This window comes from Spermophilus citellus, assembly GCF_964194105.1.
Source record: "Spermophilus citellus genome assembly, chromosome: 3".
Lineage (NCBI taxonomy): Eukaryota > Metazoa > Chordata > Mammalia > Rodentia > Sciuridae > Spermophilus > Spermophilus citellus.
In genome coordinates this window covers 1032878-1052566 of record NC_138184.1, presented here as the reverse complement: position 1 = coordinate 1052566, position 19689 = coordinate 1032878, and the positions used below count along the sequence as shown (strand labels likewise).

The window sequence follows — 19689 nt, the reverse complement described above, 5'->3', positions numbered from 1 at the left end:
TTGGGGAGATTGAGGCAGGAGGAGCCAAAGCCACAGCAACTCAGGGAGACCCTGGCTCGAACAATAAAACCTGGGCTGTAGTTTAGTGGTAGAGCCCCTGGGGTTCAGTCCCCAGTACCACACATACTGTGAGGGTTTGGCCACCCCCATGGACCTGCAGCAGCCTCCTCACTATCTCCACCTGGACTCCACCCTATGTCCACCCGTGCCCAATGGGCGGGGGTATTGATGCTATTTCATCCACAAACATTTCCAAACCAATCTCTCAAAGGATTTTTCCTAAAACTTTTTAAAAATGATTTTTTTTTAATATGGAAGGTTTTAAACACACATCAGACCCAGTGAAGTTCATATGCCAACACCCAGCTTCATCGAGATGACCAGGAGCCAGGTGCAGTGGCCACAGCTGTCATCACAGCTGCCTGGAAGGCAAAGGCAGGAGGATGGCAAGTTCAAGGCCAGCCTGGCAACTTAGCCAAGACCCTGTCTCAGTAGTGGAGCACTTGACTAGCATGGTGAGGCCCTGGGTTCCATCTCCACACCAGAAGAAAATAAAAGGAAGAAAGAAAAGACTATGAGGGCCCATCTTGAACCTTGAACTTTTTTCCTTACTGCCGCTGGAGGTTAAACCTAGAGGGCTCTGCCGCTGAGCTACACCTCCAGCCCTTTTTCTTTTTATTTCCCAACAGGGTCTCACTCAATTGTCTCTGGGGAGACGTGCCACCCTCCCGCCTCAGCCTGCAGCACTGGGACTGCAGGTGTGGCCCTCTGCTCCTGTTTTTCACTCCCAGGCCCTCTCTTGTTCTCTCCGAGTTGCAGGGCGGCCATGGTGGGAAGTGCAGCGATGGATCTGGTCAGGCACTCTGTCCCCAAGACCCAACTTCCTCCTCCATAAGAACTCCCATGCCCCCTCTTTGGAAGCCACCCCCAATCCCTCAGAGACAGGAGGTGTGCATGGAACCTGGGTGGGGCAACCGGCAGGCAGAAAAGGAGGCGGGGCAGGGAAGGCCCTCCCAGGAGGTCAAGAGCCTGAGTCCTGGACAGACTGGACCTCATGCTAGGGGCTGGCAGGGTCCGGCTCTCTGAGGAATGCCTGTGCACTCTAACCACCCTGGTCTCAGCTTTCCCGCCCGCGGCCAGCAGCCTGGCACTCTGTCCTGTTCCACCTAGCCCTCCTGCTCCCTCACTTCAGCACCCCACAGGATCAGTCCAGTGCAGGCTGTGGTGTAGCTCCTGGTGCCCAGCTGGGCAGCTGGGCCTCTGGCTTTGAATACCAGCCACTGCAGGTGGAAGCTTCTGTGTGGAGACTGGGCCACAGAGGAGAGTGGGAGTGAGGATGTTAGTCGGTCTCTGACTCCGGAACAGTCTGTCTCCGGAAGCCCGGGGACTGTGGGTCTGTCCCATGGGGAAGGGGCTAGACATGAAGTATCTGAAAGTACTTATCAATCCCAAATGCTGGAGTGCAGTCTGGGACCCCAGTAGAGGAACTGGGCTGTAACTGAACAGGGGTCAGGAATGACATTTCATTGCAGGGAGGAGGGCTCTGGGCAGAGGAACCTACCGAGGTTAGTGCCAGGACTTTCATCGATATTCTGACGGGCACCTGTGTTGATGACTGTGTAGAGAGAAGTGACCAAAAGTGGTGGACAATCTTTTGTGGATGTTCGCAGCTGGGAGAGGAGATGGAAAGATGGAGGACCAGGACAGGCAAGGCTGCCCCCACGAACCCAGACTTGCCAGGCAATTGGCCCGAGGGTGCGCCCTCAGCCACGGTGGGGGTGGGGTTTATTCTATTTCATCCACCAGGAGAAATCTCACAGAAGCCCAGCAGGCCCATGAGGCTGCTGAAGGTAGGGCACCTGGCACTGGGTGGCTCTGCAGGTGGACACGCCAGGCTGCTCTCAGAACCCACAGGCAGAGCCACCTCCCCTGCACGGGGCACCTCAGAAAGGGTGGGCCTGGGGGATCGGATGGTGGGAGGCCCTCCACCCACGGAGCATCACCCAGGCGGAGGTTTGGGGCTTGGGGTACACAGCCGCCCCCATCCGGCGCTGACCTTCCCAGTGGTGGCGAGTAGGAGCGCGCCTGCCTCGGAAGCCTGGCACGGAGGAACTCGGAAAGAGGGGTCCGAGACCCGGGGCGCGCGCGGACGGGGGTCCTTGGCACCAGGAGAGATGGCAGGCGCGGAGTAGCTGGAAGCCCGAGCGACGGTAGCGAGGGGGACTCGGGCTGGAGCCCCACGCACTGCCACCCGCCCGCACGTGCGAGCGCCCGGGTCCGCGCCCACGGCGGGGGCGGGGCTGCCACGTGACCGCCGGCCAGGCCCGCGCGTGCGCGCTGCAGCCGCCCATTGTTGGCCGCGGTGACGTCGGAGGGCGGGGCGGGGTGGGGCGGGGCGAGCGGCCGGGAGGCGGGCGGCGGGCGGCGGGAGGGCAGGAGCGTCCCGCGCCGCCGCCGCCGCCGCCGCCGCCTCGGCCGCCAGGAGCCGCCGCAGCCCGCCGAGCAGCAGAGAGTCGCGGCCGCCCCCGGCCCGGCCCGAGCAGCCCCGCGCCGCCGCCCCCGCCCGGCCGCCCCCGCCCCGCCGCTGGATGCCGGCGGCCGGCGGCCGAGCTCGCAGAGGCGGAGGGCGGCGCGGGCGGCGGCGCGGGCGGCCGGCGGCCGAGCGGCAGGAGCGCGGGCCCGAGCGCTAGCGCCCGCCATGCCCGGCTCCACCGGCCAGCCGGACGGCGGCGGGGGCGGCGGGCCGGGGGCGGCGACCGGCGGGGACCCCAGCCCGCGCCCCCCGCCCCCGGGCGCCGAAGAGGCCGCGCCCCGGCCGCCGCCCGAGCCCGACGACGCGGCCGCGGCGCTGCGCCTGGCGCTGGACCAGCTGTCCGCGCTGGGGTTGGGGTCCGCCGGCCGCCCGGAGGAAGAGGGGCCGGCGGCGGGCGCGGGGGACGGCGTGGCGGGCGGCGCGGACGGCGGGGAGGCCGAGCCTGCGACCCCCGACGGGCCCGAGGCCGGCGCGTCCCTGGCCGTGGCGCCCGTCGTGGTCCCCGGCGCGCTGCCATTGCTGGAGCCCGACGTGAGCCCCCCTCCGCCGCCACCCCGGCCGTCGCCGCCGGACGTGTTCGCCGGCTTCGCGCCCCATCCCGCGGCTCTGGGCCCTCCGACGCTGCTGGCGGAGCAGATGAGCGTGATTGGCAGCCGAAAGAAGAGCGTGAACATGACCGAGTGCGTGCCGGTGCCCAGTTCGGAGCATGTCGCCGAGATCGTAGGTCGCCAGGGTGAGTGGCCGCCGTCAGGGGCACCGCCTGCCCCAGGGAGGGGGTCTCCACAGCCCAGTTCCCGGCTGAACACTGGACACGCCCCGCGTGGGCTCCGGCCTGAGTGGCCGCCTTTGCTTTTGTCCAGCCGCCGGCCCTGGGAGAAAGTTGGGCGCAGCCTGCGCTCCTCCCATCACTCTCAGACCCGCCGCCGCCTTTGTCTGGGCGACTGCAGCCAGTACAGGGTTATGCCTGCAGCGGCTGTCCAGGGCCCCCCGCAGCCCGCAGGGACACCCCAAGACAGGTCTGGGAACCTGGCCCGGGCTGGGCGGTGGGCGCTTTATCCCCGCCAGAGCCGTGGGGCGGAGCAGGCTCAGATTTGGAGGTGGCTTAGGGAGGGCCTGCAGGGTCAAGGAGGGAAATCTGGTAAAGCAGAGAGGGAGCATCCCAACACCCCCAGTCTGGGGACCCCTTCCTGGTGGGCTGCTCTCACTTCCTGTGGATGTGAGAGGATGCTTTGACCCGCTCTCTGCCCCCAGTCAGGCAACCTGGCTCATGGACGGGACAGCTGCAGAAGCTGCTTTGGGGGCATCTCCACAACCCTCCTTGGCAGGCTGGCACTGGGCAGGCCCAGGGTGTGGGGGTCCGGGCAGCGGCATTGTCAGAGCGTCCCTGTTGCCCGCCCCATTGTTCTCTTTGTTAGAGAGCCAGGCTAGATTTGCAGGGTGACATCAGGCTGGCCGATGCTCATTGGCCCTCTAGCTGTGGGGCGGGCAGGCGGGTGGTGGGCAGTGCCCAGCCCCAGCACACACCCACCGCCCCTGTTCCGGCCTTGTCCTCCTGCCCCACCACCCCCACCACCCCACTGGCCCCAACTTTCTTCTCCTTTCCACCTGCCCCTCCCTGCCCTTAGCTCCCTGCTGCCCGCCTATGATCAGCCAGGTTCTAGAACTCAGGGTGGGGCCAGGTGGGGCTGCCAGACATCAGGCTGGAGGGGGGCAGCCTCTGGACTCTCAGTAACAGAGCCAGAGAAGGGTGTGGGGGATTTGAATTGCAAGGTCACCTGCACCCTAGATGCAGGCAGGGGACCACAGGATGCCCTACCTTAGCACTGCCCTTCCCTAGTTCCAGGTGGGTAGACCAGTTGGCCAGCAAGCCCTTTTGTCTTTCTCTCATTCATTTGTCCACCCTGTGTGGGGACACACTGAGGGTCAGGCATTGTGCTGGGCCTAGGGACCATCATGAGGGAGTGGGTCAGGTAGTTCTCTGAGCCCTGCTGTCCCAGACGGCGAGACCCTGGGCAGGACTGCTGCCTTTCCCCTCAGGCCCACGGCCAGCTCCTTTGTGCCTGGGGTCTAAAAGCTTGTGGGAACAGACATGCAGCCCAGGTCTGGGGTCTTCTGCCCAGCCCACCAGGCAGGCCCTGGGGGACAGGGGAGGAATGTTCTCTGTGAAAGCATGGGTTCTGCTGCCTAAATGTCCACTCCAGTTGGAGTCGGGCAGAAGGCATCTGGCCCAGGATCTCAGGCTGAACATTCTTTAGAGGCAGGGTCATGGGGAACCCACCCTGGAGCACCAGGTTTGGCCTGATCTCCTGGATGTACACTTGGCACCCCTCTGTCTGGTGCCAGGCTGGGATCTTGCAGGCAGCAGAGAGCAAGGTGGCCCTGGGGTACAGTGGGCCCTGAGCAGTCACCCTGCATGCTGCAGTGGTCCCCTGATCCCGAGCAGAGAGGCCTTCTCTGAGCTAGAGATAGCACTGCCCATGGGGTTGTCTTGAGGTGCTCAACAAGATGCTGCTTCTGATCCCAGCTCAGGGTGCACACAGTAGCTGCCCCATAAGTGGGAACAGGGCCCTAGAGAGGGAACCTTTAGTGCCAGGACAGGATGTCAGCTTCAGCAGTCCGCCCCTCCCAAGCTTCAGAACCATCTGTGGCTCCCAACTCCCCCCATATTCGTTCTCCAGGGTGTCCATCAGTCCTTTGTGCCTCAGTTCTGCCCACTCTGTCTCTCTGCTCTGTACCCCATTCTTCATCCTGGGGCTCCTGTCAAACCCCAAGTTCATGCCACCCTCCTGTGGGGGGCAGGAGAGGAACACCTGTCAGGTGCTCTCCCTGAGCCTGTGGTCTGAGTCCTTGAATGGGTTTCAGGGCTTTCTGGACACAGCACAATCATCACCCCTTCCCCCAGTTCTCTGTTGGCTGAGCTGAGGTCCTGGGCAGAGGGTACTTTCCTCTTCTTCCTCTGCCAGATCTGTACCATGGGGGCAGGACATGCTGCAGACTGAACCCAGGCCCCCCACTACTGAGCCACGCCCCAGTCCTTATTATATTTTATTTGAGACAGGGCCTCACTAAGTTGCTGAGGCTGGCCTCAAACTTGTGTTCCTCCTGCCTCAGGCTCTAGAGAGGTGGGATCACAGGCCATTACACCTGGCATGCCTAGACGGTTAACATGAGTCTCGCCTCTGCTGGCCGCACTTGTCCTGCCTTGTCAATGTGTCCCACAGAAGGTCCTTGCTGCTTCCCAGGTCTAGAGGGGATGGAGTCGCTGGTCACACGTGGAGAGGGGCAGGCCAGAGTGAGGGTCCGCAAGGGGTGGATTCCAACCCTGTGAGCAGGGCTGGGTCAGGGAGGAACTGGAGCCTTCCTGCAGAGAGAGTGGAGACGCCCAGTGGGTCAGCGAAGGCCACCCAGGGACCACTGCGCACTCCCCACAGGTTCCATCTGAGACCCTCCCAGCTGCCTTCTGACCGCCCTCTGCATGTCTGTGCCCTGTGGCTGCCTCCCTCTGCCAGTTCCCAGACAAGACCCCTCCTGGCTGTGGGTGGGTGCTCAGACCACCAGGGTCTGCAGGGCTTGGACAGAAGCCACCAGATTCCTCCCTCTCTGCCATTGTCCCAAGCAGAGGACAGTGGCCTCAGACTGCCTCCTCAGCTAAGGGGAGGTCCAGATGCCCACTCTTCTCCTCCCCATGCCTGTGTCCGTCCCACCCCAGGGCTCGTGGCCCGCCCCCACCCCATACCTGTGTGCTTCTCTGGGGGCTGGCGATGGTGCTGTGGTGTTGGGGGCACGCTGCCTCGTGCCTGTTGTACCCTGCAGACCCCTGTGTCAGGCCTGTTGTGCCAAGCATGCCCAGAGCTGGGCCAGTTGAGCCATGCCCCTGGTCTAGGCCCTGTGTGGGACCTTGGCCGCCCTGCCTTTGTGGGAATAGGACTGACCACAGCAAAGAGAGGGTGGTGGGGGCTACAGGGGCAGGTCAGGACATGGGTCAGCCTCCGGCATGTCACAGAGTTGGAATCTGGGGCAGGGCCAGGAATCTGCACATCAGCCTTGCCCACTGACTCCTGGTAGCTCCCAGGACGCCCAGGCCTGAGGCTCACCCGCTGCCACCACCCACTTTTGCCTCACTGCGCCAGAGGGCAGAGGTGCTGCTGCCCACCCTGTAGCCCCAATGTCATGGCACTGGTGAGCCTCCTGGTCCAACCCTGCCATGCACAGCGTCTTAGAGGGTGGGATTTGAAGCAGATGGCACTCAGTTGGCAAACTGGGCTTGGGTTCTCTCCTTGAGACCCTGTGGCCGTACGGGTTCCACCCAAGCCTGCCATCTGGGACAGGGCAAGGCGGGGCAGGCCGGGGAAGCTGCTGGCTCCCAGCCTGGCCACACCCCCTTCACCTGGCCTCTCTGCCATCCGTCCACAGCTGCTCCCACCCTGCACCTTGCCATCTCATTCAGCCCAAGCCAGGCTGAGGTCATATGAGATGCCCTCCAGCTGGGCGGGCGGGAGGGAGGTCAGGATGGAAGGACCCCGAACCACAATCCATCCCAGTGAGACCCAGGAGGCTTGGTCCAAGTCCCTGCAGAGCCACAAAGCCCCACCCTGGTGAATCCTGCACCCTTTCTCTGCACCTTTACTCCTCCCCTCTCTCTCAAAGTGCACACCTGGGCCACAAACCACTCCTGCCTTCCGAGCCTGCCCTGAGCCCATGAGGCCATGCGTGCTCCTGCTGCCTGGGAAGGGTTCCTAGAATGCGCCCTCGCTGCGCAGTGCCCAGCCGGGAGCGCAGGGGAGCGCAGGAAACCCGGTATGGGGAGGGGGCGCCCACCAGACAGGACTGGCTTCCTGGAGGGAGGGGGTGCTGGGCTGTGATCTGAGCAGGGGAAGGGGGGACAGAGGGGTGGGGCATGAGGAGCAGGGCTGTTGAGGTATGAGACGAGCCAGGTTGGTGGTCCTGGGGGGAGGGGCAGATTGCCAGGAAGGACTTGGGTGCAGAGGGAGCGGCCTGTACTCAGGAGGTAGCAGGAGCTGGCCACCCTTCCTGGGAGGTGTGGGACTTCCCCTTCCCAGTCCGGCCTTTGCTCAAAGCCCTGGGTTGAGGGCCTATTGTCCTCCTCAGATTGGTCTGCCTCTGCCACCTTCTAGTGGCCCCCACTGAACACTTGTGACCACTGGCCCTAGGCCCTGCTGTCCCATCTTCTAACCCAGATGCCATCTGGGTGGCTTCTTCCCCGTCAAACCCTGTGGTCCTGCTAATTTTGTATCTCGCCCCTGCTGATACAAGAGCAGCATGCCCTGTGGACTCTGCCTCCCAGGACAGAGGGCCTGGCCCCAGTCCTGGGCTGAGGCAGGAGATGCCTGACAGAGCCTCGTGGTCCTCGTGGGGAGGGATGTCCAGGCCTGGGCAGGCCACATGCCCAGGGCTGCCCAGACAATGGGGTGGCATGCCATGATCAAAGTCTCTTGTCTTGTCTCCTGTGGGGTTGGGCCCCTAGTTCCCCCAGCAGTGACAAAGGCACATGGGCCTCTCAAGGGGTCCTGAATCATGGCCCAGGGGCCACTCCCCTTGGCTGGGGACTGGAAGCCTAGGGAGGGCTCTTGGAGGACAATCCTAAGTGGTCTCCACATTTTGAGACTGTCACCACACTTTGAACGGGGAGTTGGTGTCAAGGTTCTGTGTTCATTTCCTGATGCTGACGTAACTCAGTGACTGAAATGAACTGGGCCAGAAGTCTGAGGTCAAGGTGGGCAGGCTGCGCCGCCCCCTGAGGCTCTGGGGGTCTTCCTGCCTCTCCGGTGCCCAGTGTGTTCCTGCTGGAGTTGCTGCCTTGTAGACCGCTCGCCCCATCTCTGTCTTCACTGGCTGGCTGTCTCTTCTAAGGAAACCGGTCATGTTGGATTAGGGCCCACCCTGCTCTATCCAGGATGACCTCAGTTTAACCAGCCACCTCTGCAGAGACCCTGCTGACACATTGAGGTCACTGCAGTAGTATGAATGTGCCTGCTGCTGTAGCAGACCCTCAGGTGGGCAGCTCTGAAGGACAGAAATTACTGCTTAGGCCCCGGGAGCTGAGAAGTCCAGGAGCAAGGCACCCTTAGACTTGGTGGCTCCCAAGGGCTGGAACCTCACAGGTCATGCCCTCTGAGTGTCCTCACAGAGCTGAAGGTCCAGGGGAGCACCAGCCCTATTCAGGAGGGTGCCCCCATTCCCAGTGAAGCTCCCACTTTAGCACTCTCTGGAGGCGGCCATTCAGACCACAACAGTCCACAGAGGGTCAGTGGATTGTGAGACCCCTACAGCAGGGTCCTCTTTGCTGTCTTGCCGACCCTTCCAGTCCAGGGGAAACTGAGGCTCAGGGTGGGAAGGACATGGGGCATCAGGATAGTCAGGGAGGGGCTCCGGGTTGGGCATGCTCACTGGCCCTGCATCCGGTTTCCCACCGGGCTGTCCTGGGCAGATGGCCCTGGGTCACTGGGTCTCCGTCCCCCTGCAGGGTGCAAGATCAAGGCTCTGCGCGCCAAGACCAACACGTACATCAAAACGCCAGTGCGTGGGGAGGAGCCGGTGTTCATTGTGACCGGCCGCAAGGAGGACGTGGAGATGGCCAAGCGGGAGATCCTGTCAGCGGCTGAGCACTTCTCCATGATCCGCGCCACACGCAGCAAGGCGGGTGGGCTGCCCGGCACTGCCCCCGGCCCACCTAACCTGCCAGGACAGACCACCATCCAGGTGCGCGTGCCCTACCGTGTGGTAGGGCTGGTGGTGGGGCCCAAGGGCGCCACGATCAAGCGCATCCAGCAGCGAACGCACACGTACATCGTGACGCCGGGACGCGACAAGGAGCCAGTGTTCGCGGTGACGGGCATGCCCGAGAACGTGGACCGCGCCCGCGAGGAGATCGAGGCGCACATCACGCTGCGCACCGGCGCCTTCACGGAAGCCGGCCCCGACAGCGACTTCCACGCCAACGGCACCGACGTCTGCCTGGACCTGCTGGGGGCCGCCGCCAGCCTCTGGGCCAAGGCCCCCCACCCGGGACGGAGGCCACCCACGGCCACCAGCGGCCTCCGCGGGGACAGTGCCCTGGGCGCCCCCAGCACCCCCGAGGCCTTCTACGCGGGCAACCGTGGAGGGCCGCCAGTGCCGGACACGGGCCCCGCCAGCCCCTATGGCGGCTCTGGAAATGGGGGCTTCACTTTCGGTGCGGATGGCGCTGGAGCCCCTACAGGGACGGCCACCCCCGAGGACTGTGACTTTGGTTTTGACTTCCTGGCACTGGACCTGACCGTGCCTGCGGCAGCCACCATCTGGGCCCCCTTCGAGCGGGCCGCGCCCCTGCCAGCCTTCAGTGGCTGCGCGGCCGTCAACGGGGCCCCAGCGCCCGCCTCCACGGGGGCGCGGCGCAGTAGTGCTGCGGGCACCCCGCGCCACTCGCCCACGCTGCCTGAGCCTGGAGGCCTGGGCCTGGAGCTCCCGCTGACCCGCCGCGGGGCTCCGGACCCAGTGGGTGCCCTGCCCTGGCGGCCCTCCCAGACCTCCCTGCCACCCTTCTCCAGCAGCGCCAGCTTCTCCACAGCCACCTCACTGCCTAGCAGTGCCTCGGCCTCCTCAGCCCTGGACTCCAGCGCCACCGACAGCAACCGCAAGCCCTCCACCTCCTCCGGGGCCGCAGTAGTGGCCCCCTCCGCTGCTGCTGGGGCCCCCGGTCCACCCACCACCGCCCCGGCGCGGGAGTGCGTGGTGTGCGCCGAGGGCGAGGCCATGGCCGCCCTGGTGCCCTGCGGCCACAACCTCTTCTGCATGGACTGCGCAGTTCGCATCTGCGGCAAGAGCGAGCCGGAGTGCCCTGCGTGCCGCACGCCGGCCACCCAGGCCATTCATATCTTTTCTTAGTGCGCACTCGGCCGGGGCCGGGGCCTCCCCACCAGGCCCACGGCTGCCGCCTGGCGGTGCTGGGGTGGGCATGAGCGGGGGACCTGGGGGGGTGCGGGGTGATGGGCGTGGGGCAGGGGCGAAGGAGGGGCCGCGAGGGGCCAGCCAGAGTCCAGAGACAGCTTTAACTCCTCGGCCAGGTGTGGAGACGGCCAGCCGGCGGCCCAGCTGCAGCACCTCAGTTCTTGACAAATGACAGTATTGAGTGGACAGGTTAAAATAAAACGGAGAGAAAAGGTCTGCTTGCACTTTTTATTTAAGACACCCCTCCCAGGGGGTCCCAGCAAACAAAACAAGGATTTTTACAACCGCCCTGGTCCTTTGTCGGTAGCTGTCCGGGGTTGACAGCCACTACACACACAGGCACTCCCAGGAAGGGGTGGGTGACATTTCTACTCCCGTTTGGGGGCAAACATTTGCTGTTTTGTACTCAGTGGGGCCGGGCAGGGGTGGGGTTCCGGGGTGTCTCACCCAGAGGTTTCTTTTTTTTTTTTTTTTTTTTTTTAATTATGAATCCCCTTCCTGCTGTGATTCTTGTCATTTTTTAAATTTTTAAAAGTTTTTTTTTTAACTTTTACTTTTTACCTCTTGTGTATATGTAGGGAATTTATAGGGAAATATGTACTTTATGGAATAAATTTTAAGAACTAAAAAATATATTTTATTTTAAATGAAGTAATGGACCCTTAATCTTACACAGCTAAATCACTGATTATATATTTGCTGAGCTGATTTAAAGGTTAAAAACATTGTATCAAGAGTTTTATTTTTTGACTTCAAAGCCTTCTTAATAAAGTCTTTTTACTACACTGAGCCCTGCTGTCCGGTGTGTGGAGTGTGGGCGGGTGGCCTTGGCCCTGGCTCCTCCCAGCTCTGGGTCCCAGGCTCTGGCTCTCCAGCACTGCCTTGGTCCAGCTGAGGGCCCTGGGGTTTGAGGGGCAGCTTTGGCTTCCAGGGACCAGCAGAGGCAGGCCTTCCCCCGCGGCCAGGTGTGTGTGGCCCCACCCCACAGTGGGGCGTGCCAGTCTAGATGGGGAGCCAGGCTGGAGGTCCTGGTGGAGAATCGACTACAACACCTCGTGGTCTGCAGAGGATGCGGTGACGGCCTGTTCTCATCTGTTCCCCCGAAGGGCAGCCCACAGGTCACCAGGCAGCTCTTCAGGGGTGGGTTGAGCCCAGGAGGTCAGGAAGAAGTGGCCACCAGGTGGATGGTCCGTGGACAGTGGAACCACCCACGTGACTCATGAAACTAGACGATGTGCTGTCCCAGGGATCAGGCACAGGGCCAGGGTGGGTGGGTCATGGGGAGGGCCTGGGGGACAGCCCCCTAGGACAGTGAGGAGTGTGAAAGGGGCCTGGAGGGTGGGGGCTCAGGGACTCGGGAGCGACGCGCTGTGGGTGGCAGCAGTGGAGATGAGCCCCACTCTCTGGACCCCTGGCCTGTCCCCCCACCCGCTAAGGCGGAGATACCCCTTAGGACCGGCCTCCTAGTTCTGGGGGCTGGGGGCACTGCAGTGTGGCCAGGAATGCCACCCAGGAAAGATGTCCCCTGGTGCCAAATGTGGCCTTATTTGGGAAAAGGGTCTGTGTAAATATGATTAAGGATTTAGAGAGAGTCGCCCTGAGTCGGGGCGCCTCACCTCCAGTGTGCCCCTATGAGGGAGATAGCTGTGTGGAGGCAGAGCCTGGGAGGACCCACCCAAGAGGCCAGGGATGCCTGGGGCCCCCAGAGCTGGGAGAGGCCAGGGGGACTCCTGGCGCCCCCAGAGTGCAGCTGTACTCACCTGGGGCTGGACCTCAGCTTCCAGGTGGAGGATGGAGTTCCCCACCAGCCCAGCTGAGGCTCTCTGTCCTGGCCAGGGCTGACCCACAAGTCTGCAAAGAGCATGGGCCACGGCCACAGGAGCCCTGGCAGCCTGGGCTGAGGTCAGGCCTGGGCCAAATGGCAGAGGGTGGCCAGCAGGCAGCAGGTGAGAGGGTACTGCTGACCCTGGCAGCTTGGGCAGGAAAAGACTGTCCCTCCCCAGGAGGCCAAGAGGAGGAGGTTCTGGGCGTCCTGTGGAAGGAAGGGGCCCTGAAGAGAGGACTCAGAGGTCTGAGCCCCAGTGGAAGGAGGCGGGCGTGCTGGGCAGCTGTGCCTCTGGCTGCTGTGCCCAGCTTGTCTGCTGGCTGCGGCTGGCTGGGGGAGAGGCACTCAGAACTGGGAGGACTCTCCTTTCTCCCTTTATTTATTTATTTTTGCCTATTCTAATGGTATGCTGCTGTAATCCCCAGGAACCCTGGAGGCTGAGGCAGGAGGATCCTAAGTTCAAGACCAGCCTGGGCAACTAGGGAGACCCTGTCTTAAAAAAGGCCGGGGGCGGCGTTCGGTGGTAAAGCGCCTGGTTTATCCTCGTACCAAGCCCAGAACGTGCTGGGAGGAAGGAGTGAAGGAACACGGTGCCAGGGTCCTAGGCCCAGGCTCGGGCTGCCAGGAGGACAGGCTGTGGACAGAGCTGGGGCAGCTGGACAACTGGCCAACAGACAGGCCCAGGGCATGGCCTGGGGATGGTCTGAGGACCCCTGTCTGGGGCCGCTGGGCTGGTGCTGGGCACCTGTGGCCACCTGGCCCTGGGGGAGCCGGAGGGATTCTCGGAGACGGGGTTCGAGGCCTAGATCCAGCCAGGCCTGGAGGAAAATGATCCCTGCCTTTGAGTTTGGCGGCCAGTGAGCTCTCCAGCACTGAGAGCCGGAGCAGGCTGGAGCCCCTCAGGCTGGGAAGTGTCCCGGGAGGAGACCAGGCCCGTGAGCAAGCCCCTGCAGCTCCTCACTCCATTTCTTCCTCTTTTCCATTCGGATGTTTCACATAGAGGTTCAGCTCAGGGAAGCTGAAGGCCCAAGTTCTTCCTGGTGTCCCATGCGCAGACCCTCGGGGACTGGGCTGCTCAGGCTGAAGTCCCTCTGGGCTTCCTCAGGCCCCCGGGTGAGCCGAGGGCAGAGCTGGGTTCTCCCGCCTGGACCCGGGAGCAGCAGGCTCCAGCATGGAGTCCGGCTGTGCCTGTGCTTGTGGGGACAGTCCAGCCTCTGGAGTCCCACCCTGCGTCCCGCCACGGCCCCCTCTTTGCACTGGACCTTGGGCTTCACTCTTTACCTCAGTCTGCACATGTGTGAAATGGGGCTTGGCCTTAGTCACGTGGGACAGTCCAGCAGGTGAGCGGCCTCCGGGCTTACCTTCTGGGTGGGGAGGCAGGCGGTGGACAGGCAGGGGGTGGGCGCCTGGGTGGGCCTGAGGGGGGAGGGGTGGAAGCAGAAAGAGGGGCTGTGACGGTGGGGGTGGTCAGCGCTCAGGAGGCAGACGGGAGGTGTGCTCGCAGGTGCAGCTGGTTGGGGTGGCCGGGGGCTGAGTCAGAGACCAGGTGGCAGGGACCTGGAGTGGGCCACAGGGCTCCTTCCGAGGAGCAGGTGCCGTAATAGGGGACAAGGCTGGAAGGAGAAAGGTCGCACCCCGGGCATCCTCTCCAGCCTCACCCGCCGGATCCAGATCCTCAGTGGGACACGGGGTTCAGATCCAGGGGTGTCCCTGGAGAGCTGGTGCTCTGAAGACGTGACCCCAGTGTGGAAGGGTTCAGAGGGGCTTCGCGACCTCAGCAGTGGGGAGTGCCGGGTGGTCCTGTTGGCAGGTGGGGCACAGCCTCCGGCCCGCTCTCTTCTCGTGAGGTGATCTGGTCACTGGGACCCACATTCGTCCTCACCCATCCTGCAGAGTCCACCTGCCCTGGAAGTCCACATCAGCACACACCGCACTCCGCCAAGCAGAACGTCCACGTCAGCTGAAACGCAATAGCCACATGTGTCTGGTGACTTCCACGTTGGATCTTTGTGGAATCTTCTAGAATGCAGTCCGTCATGTCCAACAGAACTTACTGCAATGATGGTGGCACTCTGAGTCCACACGGTGCAGGACAGAAGTCCCAGCACCGGCCGCGGGGCCACAGGAGTCCAGCTCAGTGGAGAAGCTGATTCTTTCTTATTCCTGATTCTGGGGATTGAGCCCAGGGGCACTTAACCACCGTGCCCCACCCCAGCCTTTTTATCACTGTCACTTTTGGGGACAGGATCTTGTTAAGTTGCTGAGGCTGGCCTTGAACTTGCATTCTCCTGCCTCAGCCTCCCAATTACAGGAGTGTGCCCCGCGCCCCGTGGCGCCCCCCCCCCAACTGGGTTTGACGTAGAGACGTCAACAGGAGACACCCCGGAGAGAGCAGGGGGAAGGGAGTTTGCCCACAGACCTTGCGGTCCCTTATGGCCCTGGATGGACACATCTTCTCCAGGTGCAGGTCAGCGTGGTGGACCAGGAGCCGGGCAGCAGGAAGGCTCTGTGCTCATGTGCTGGCCAGAGGGCTGTGCTCCCCGTCCCAGGCCCCCACGGGCCTGTCCCCGGGGGGGCTACTGGAGGTGGCACAGCTGGGAGCACCTGGGTCCCCATGACTCTCACAGGGGATGGCCGTGGCCTATGGTGAAGGGTGTCTATCCACCATGATGCCCTGACTGGCCACAGGCCAAAGCTACAGGGCAGCTGACCACTGAAGCCGGAAAAACCCTTTTCTCCTTATCTGTCGATTAACTCAGGTATCTTGCTATCGTGATGGTAAGCTGAGCGACTCAGAGTGGCGTGAGGTCCAGAGCAGGGCAGCCCCAAAAGCCCTGGGGCCCCACGGCCACCTAGAAGAGGGGAGACCTTGGGCCATGTTGGGCCACGGAGTACAGCTCCAGCAGCGTCCCCTTCCAGCCCCAGGACCTGAGGACACATCAGTCATTTCACACGGCCAGAGGGACTCCACGTGGGGGAAGTGATAGTGGGGTCACCCGGGCCATCGGCTGCATTGTCCCCAGAGCCCCAGGAGCTGCCTGCATCTGCATTCAGGACTTCCCAGTTCCAGGGCCACAGAAGATGAACGTGCACCGGGAACCCGGGGGAGTCGCTGCAGGAGAGTGCCGCTGTGCTAAAGCGGCCAGCCCTGGAGGGCAGCGGGTTCTACAGCCTGGACACGAGCGTCGAGTTAAGCAGGGCCAGAAAGCAACAAAGTGCTCCATCCCACCACCACGGGGACATGCCAGAGAGACACAGGAGCCGCCAGGAGCCAGGGCTCAAGAGGCAGAGGCTGGCACAGTCCCTCCTGGAGAGTGCAGGACGTCCAGCTCAACGGACTCTCAAACAAGGACGCGCTTCGTAGCCCACCTCCCGGGTCCTGCCTGGGGGTCTTTGGTTTCTCTGGCTTGGGACCCGGGGATTGAGCCACCCCCAGCCCTTTTATTTTCTATTCAGAGACAGTCTGTTGGCCTTGCACTTGAGACCCCCACCTCAGCCTCCTGAGTCACTGGAGTGACAGGTGGCCGCTGCCACCTGTATTTTGATCTGCTAAATAGTGACCCCACGAGGAATGGGCAGGAAGAGGGAGTCAGCCTGGGTTCTCAGTGCCTTCTAGCCAGCAGCGCATCCTGAGTCACAAGTCACGGAGGAGGGGCTCGGGGAGCACAGGCCACAACGGATTCCACAGGCACCTACTGGTTTTGCCCGAGCGCCCGACGCGCCCCAGGGTCCAGAGTGGGCAGCTCTGGGCAGGAGCCGCAAGGAGGCCTACAGCCCTGGTACACGGGCCTCGCCCAGCTGCCCCGCACCCAGCACGGTGTCAGCCGCCGGTGGAGCCAGCAGCCTGTCGAGCCAGCAGCCTGTCCTCTGCCGCCACCGTGTGTCCAGCGCAGCACATGACACCCTGTCCTGCGTGGCCCTGGGCAGAGGGTTGTCTGTTAAGGTGGAAGCTGGAGCTTGGTGGGCACAGGGCGGGCCTCGGTCGCCCTCACCAGGGGCCTGTGGCAAGGCTCCGAGACTGGACTGGACGAGCCACAGCGTCTCCTTTGCCCCGAGCAGGCCCGGGCCCCCGCCGTGCTGGGACACTGGCCATCGCCCGCCGCCTTCTCACCTGCAGCCAGGGCACTGGGGCCACCCGACAATAAGGAGACAAGAAGAGGTCCCTCGCAAGGGACCTGAGGGAGGGCCAGACAACAAAGGTCTCAGCAGATGCATTTATTTCCCTGTTTGCAAACAGAAGTTGGGACTTGTCCAAACAGAGAGGACATTTCACTGATTTATGTAGAACAAGGGAGAGCCCAGGGCAGTGGCCCTCAGGCGGGCGTCACCAGCACCAGCTGAACAGTGGGCTTCAAGAGCCCCTGACAACTCGGGTCAAGGTCAACACTCCCTGGTTTGTCGTGTTCCCAGCTTGTACCCTGATATGAGGTGATGAGAGGGCACCTTGGCTCTGTGGGCTCTGTCCCCACAGGGGTCACCCTAGTCCAACCAGAGAAAGGCATCGGCATCCAATAGGGGGCAGTGCAGAGCACCCCTGAGCAGGGACAGGAAGGACTGAGAAACTCATGGCTCAGAGGAGCCCAAGGAGAGATGACAACTAAAGCCATGTAGGGTCCTGAATGGGGTCCCAGGGTAGAAAGAGGGCACTGGGGAAACCCCAGGATCCCAGTGAGGTTGGGCTTTAACAGCCATGTATCAGCTGGTGCAGTGGCCCTGCCTGTCATCCCAGTTGCTCAGGAGGCCAAGGCAGGAGGATGCAAGCTTGAGGCCAGCCTCCACAATTTAGCAAAGTCCTGTCTCAAAATAAAAAGGGGTGTAGGTCAGTGGTGAGGACTTGCCCAACACATGCCAGGCCCTGGGCTTCAGCCCCAGTATCTCAACACAGCAAAAGGTCTCTGAGCTGGCTCATACCTGAGCACTGTCACTTTGGGACCCCAACCTCCATATGCATAGATTACATTCTACAGATGCATCCGTTTATAGGCGAATATGATCTATGCCAGGTTATTCTTGTTTTTCTTCTGATTTTATGTATTTATTTTATTAATACATAAGGTATAGTTTGTGGAGGAGGGCACTAGAGATGGCCCCATGTCCTCACACTTGCTGGGCCAGCTCTCTGCCACTGAGCTGCACTCCCAGCTCTTTTTATTTTGCTTAGATACAGAGTCTTGCTAAGTCACCCAGTCTGACCTCCTTGCCGTCCTCCTGTCTTGGGCTCCCCAGTTGCTGGGATGATGGCGTGGCTACCACACCCAGCCATTAATATTTTAAAGTAAAACTGTTTGAAAAAACCCAGAGCACTAAACCCATGTGCCATCAAGAATCAACCTAATCTGAGAGCGCTCATTTTTCTTGCTGAGAGCCTTCTGACTCCTGGCATGGCTTGGAGGACCAGAAGCCCTGTTGGCCTCGGTGGCTGCAAGCAGACTGGCTCTGACCACAGACAGGACAGCTCCCAGGACCGAGGCTGAAGAGAAAGTCAACCCAGGGCCGTGTGCACATGAGGGCAGCACCCGGGCCACCCTCCATGTTCACTGTTTGTGTATATGGGAGGCGCCTGGGGGGTGTTGCATGGTGATACTACATTAAGTTAATATTATTAAGCCCTACAAGGGACCAAAGATCACTTACTCATTCATTTCTTGTGGCCCTGAGTGTGGAAACCAGGGCTTCTGGGCAATGTCTACCACTGAGTCACATCCCCAGATTTTTTTTTTTTAATATAGCAAAGACTATTAAAGGAGAAAGGAAAAGATGTGCTCAAGGGAGAGGATGGGTCCTCTCAGGGAGGACAGTGACCTGCCCCAGCCCTTTTAAATTTTATTTTGACACTGGATCTTTCACTCATCCACCTGCCTCAGCCTCCCAAGTAGGGGGGTGACAGGGACACACCACCGAACTCACCTTACTAACAATAATTTTTTCCCTTTCTTTTAAAAATGATTTTTGGGGGGGCACCAGGGATGGCACTCCACCACTGAGCCACATCCCCAGCCCTATTTTGTGTTTTATTTAGAGACAGGGTCTCAGTTGCTTAGCACCTTGCATTGCTGAGCCTGGCTTCGAACTTGTGATCCTCCTGTCTCAGCCTTTGGAGTTGCTGCAATTATAGGCTTCTGCCATCACCCTGACCCAAGATGATATATATATATATATTTTTTTTTTTTTTTTGGTGTGTGCATGTGAGGCAAGCACTCTACCAACTGAGCTGTATCCCCAGCCCAAGACGATTTTTAATTGAAAGATGTTCTTGAGATAATTGTATATTCACACACATTTGAAAGAAAGGCCAGAGAGGGTGTGAGAGTGATCTGGCTGTGGCATCTGAGGCCCCCTCTGTGGTGAGGGCTCATCTGGGGGGCTAGGCAGTGACTCCTTCCTCCTCCACCCGCGACGCCCCACTTGCGGAGACAAGCCTGTGCGCTGTGTGCAGCGGAGGACCCGCCTCGACAGAGGGGGGCTGTTCGGGGTCAAGGGTGCAGAAGTGGTGGGTGCTCTGCTGAAACCTCTCAAGGAGCTCTCCAGAAACCAGAGGAGATCCGTGGCCCTGCGGTGGGCTCCCCGGTGGGGTCGTTTTTGCCAAATCGCAGCCGGATGTGGACATGATAAGGTCCAGCAGCCCTATTCCGGGTCCTCTGTGTTACTTCCTGTACTGCTGTGGGGGGTCCCTACAGTTTTATAGCGGGACAGGTTTGTGCCCTCGCTCCCCTGTCCCAAGGTGGAACTGCCCACTGCATCCAGGGTCGCTCCCACTGCCCCTTCGCCCCACAGCCCCCTCCCCACACAGTAAGCCCCGGCAACGCTAATCTGTCCTCCCTTTCTGACATCATGTCATTTGAAAAATATCATATGAACAGAATCCTACTATGTGTGACCCTGCGGGCCAGGTGGGCCCACCACCCCGCGCCCGGCCGGTTCCCCGCCAGCGCAGGGAGCCGAGGACCGCGCAGGGAGCCGGCCTGCCCCACCCCCGCTGTGACGTCACGCGGTTGCCGGGCGCCCAGGGAGACGCCCAGCCGCGGTCCGGCCTTCTTGTCCGTGATTGGAGGAGGCACTCTGTCACGTGCTCGGACGGACCCACGAGGCGGTGGGCCAGAGGCTGGGTCACGTGACCCTCGAGGCGGGAAAGGAACGCCGGTTGGCCGCGGACGCGCTCCCGGGCGGCGGTCTTACGAAGCGGGGGTCGCCGCGAGGCCCGGAAGTGGGCGTGTTCTTGTTGTTGGTTCCTGTCTGAGAAACCACCACCGGGGGCGGGGGGGGCTCAGGCGGGGGGGGGGCTCAGGCGGGGGGGGGGCTCAGGCGGGGGGGGGGCTCAGGCGGGGGGGGCTCAGGCGGGGGGGGGCTCAGGCGGGGGGGGGCTCAGGCGGGGGGGGGCTCAGGC

The 19689-nt window shown here is 61.8% G+C and overlaps 1 protein-coding gene across 1 annotated transcript; it reads left to right on the top strand.

Moving 5' to 3' along the window:
- The first annotated feature begins 2625 nt into the window (after window positions 1–2625).
- MEX3D (mex-3 RNA binding family member D) lies at window positions 2626–11259 on the top strand. Its single transcript, XM_081282782.1, has 2 exons — window positions 2626–3266; window positions 9018–11259. Exons 1-2 carry the CDS (start codon window positions 2699–2701, stop codon window positions 10415–10417), a joined length of 1968 nt encoding a protein of 655 aa, XP_081138908.1. The 5' UTR covers window positions 2626–2698; the 3' UTR covers window positions 10418–11259.
- Window positions 11260–19689: the final 8430 nt, after the last annotated feature.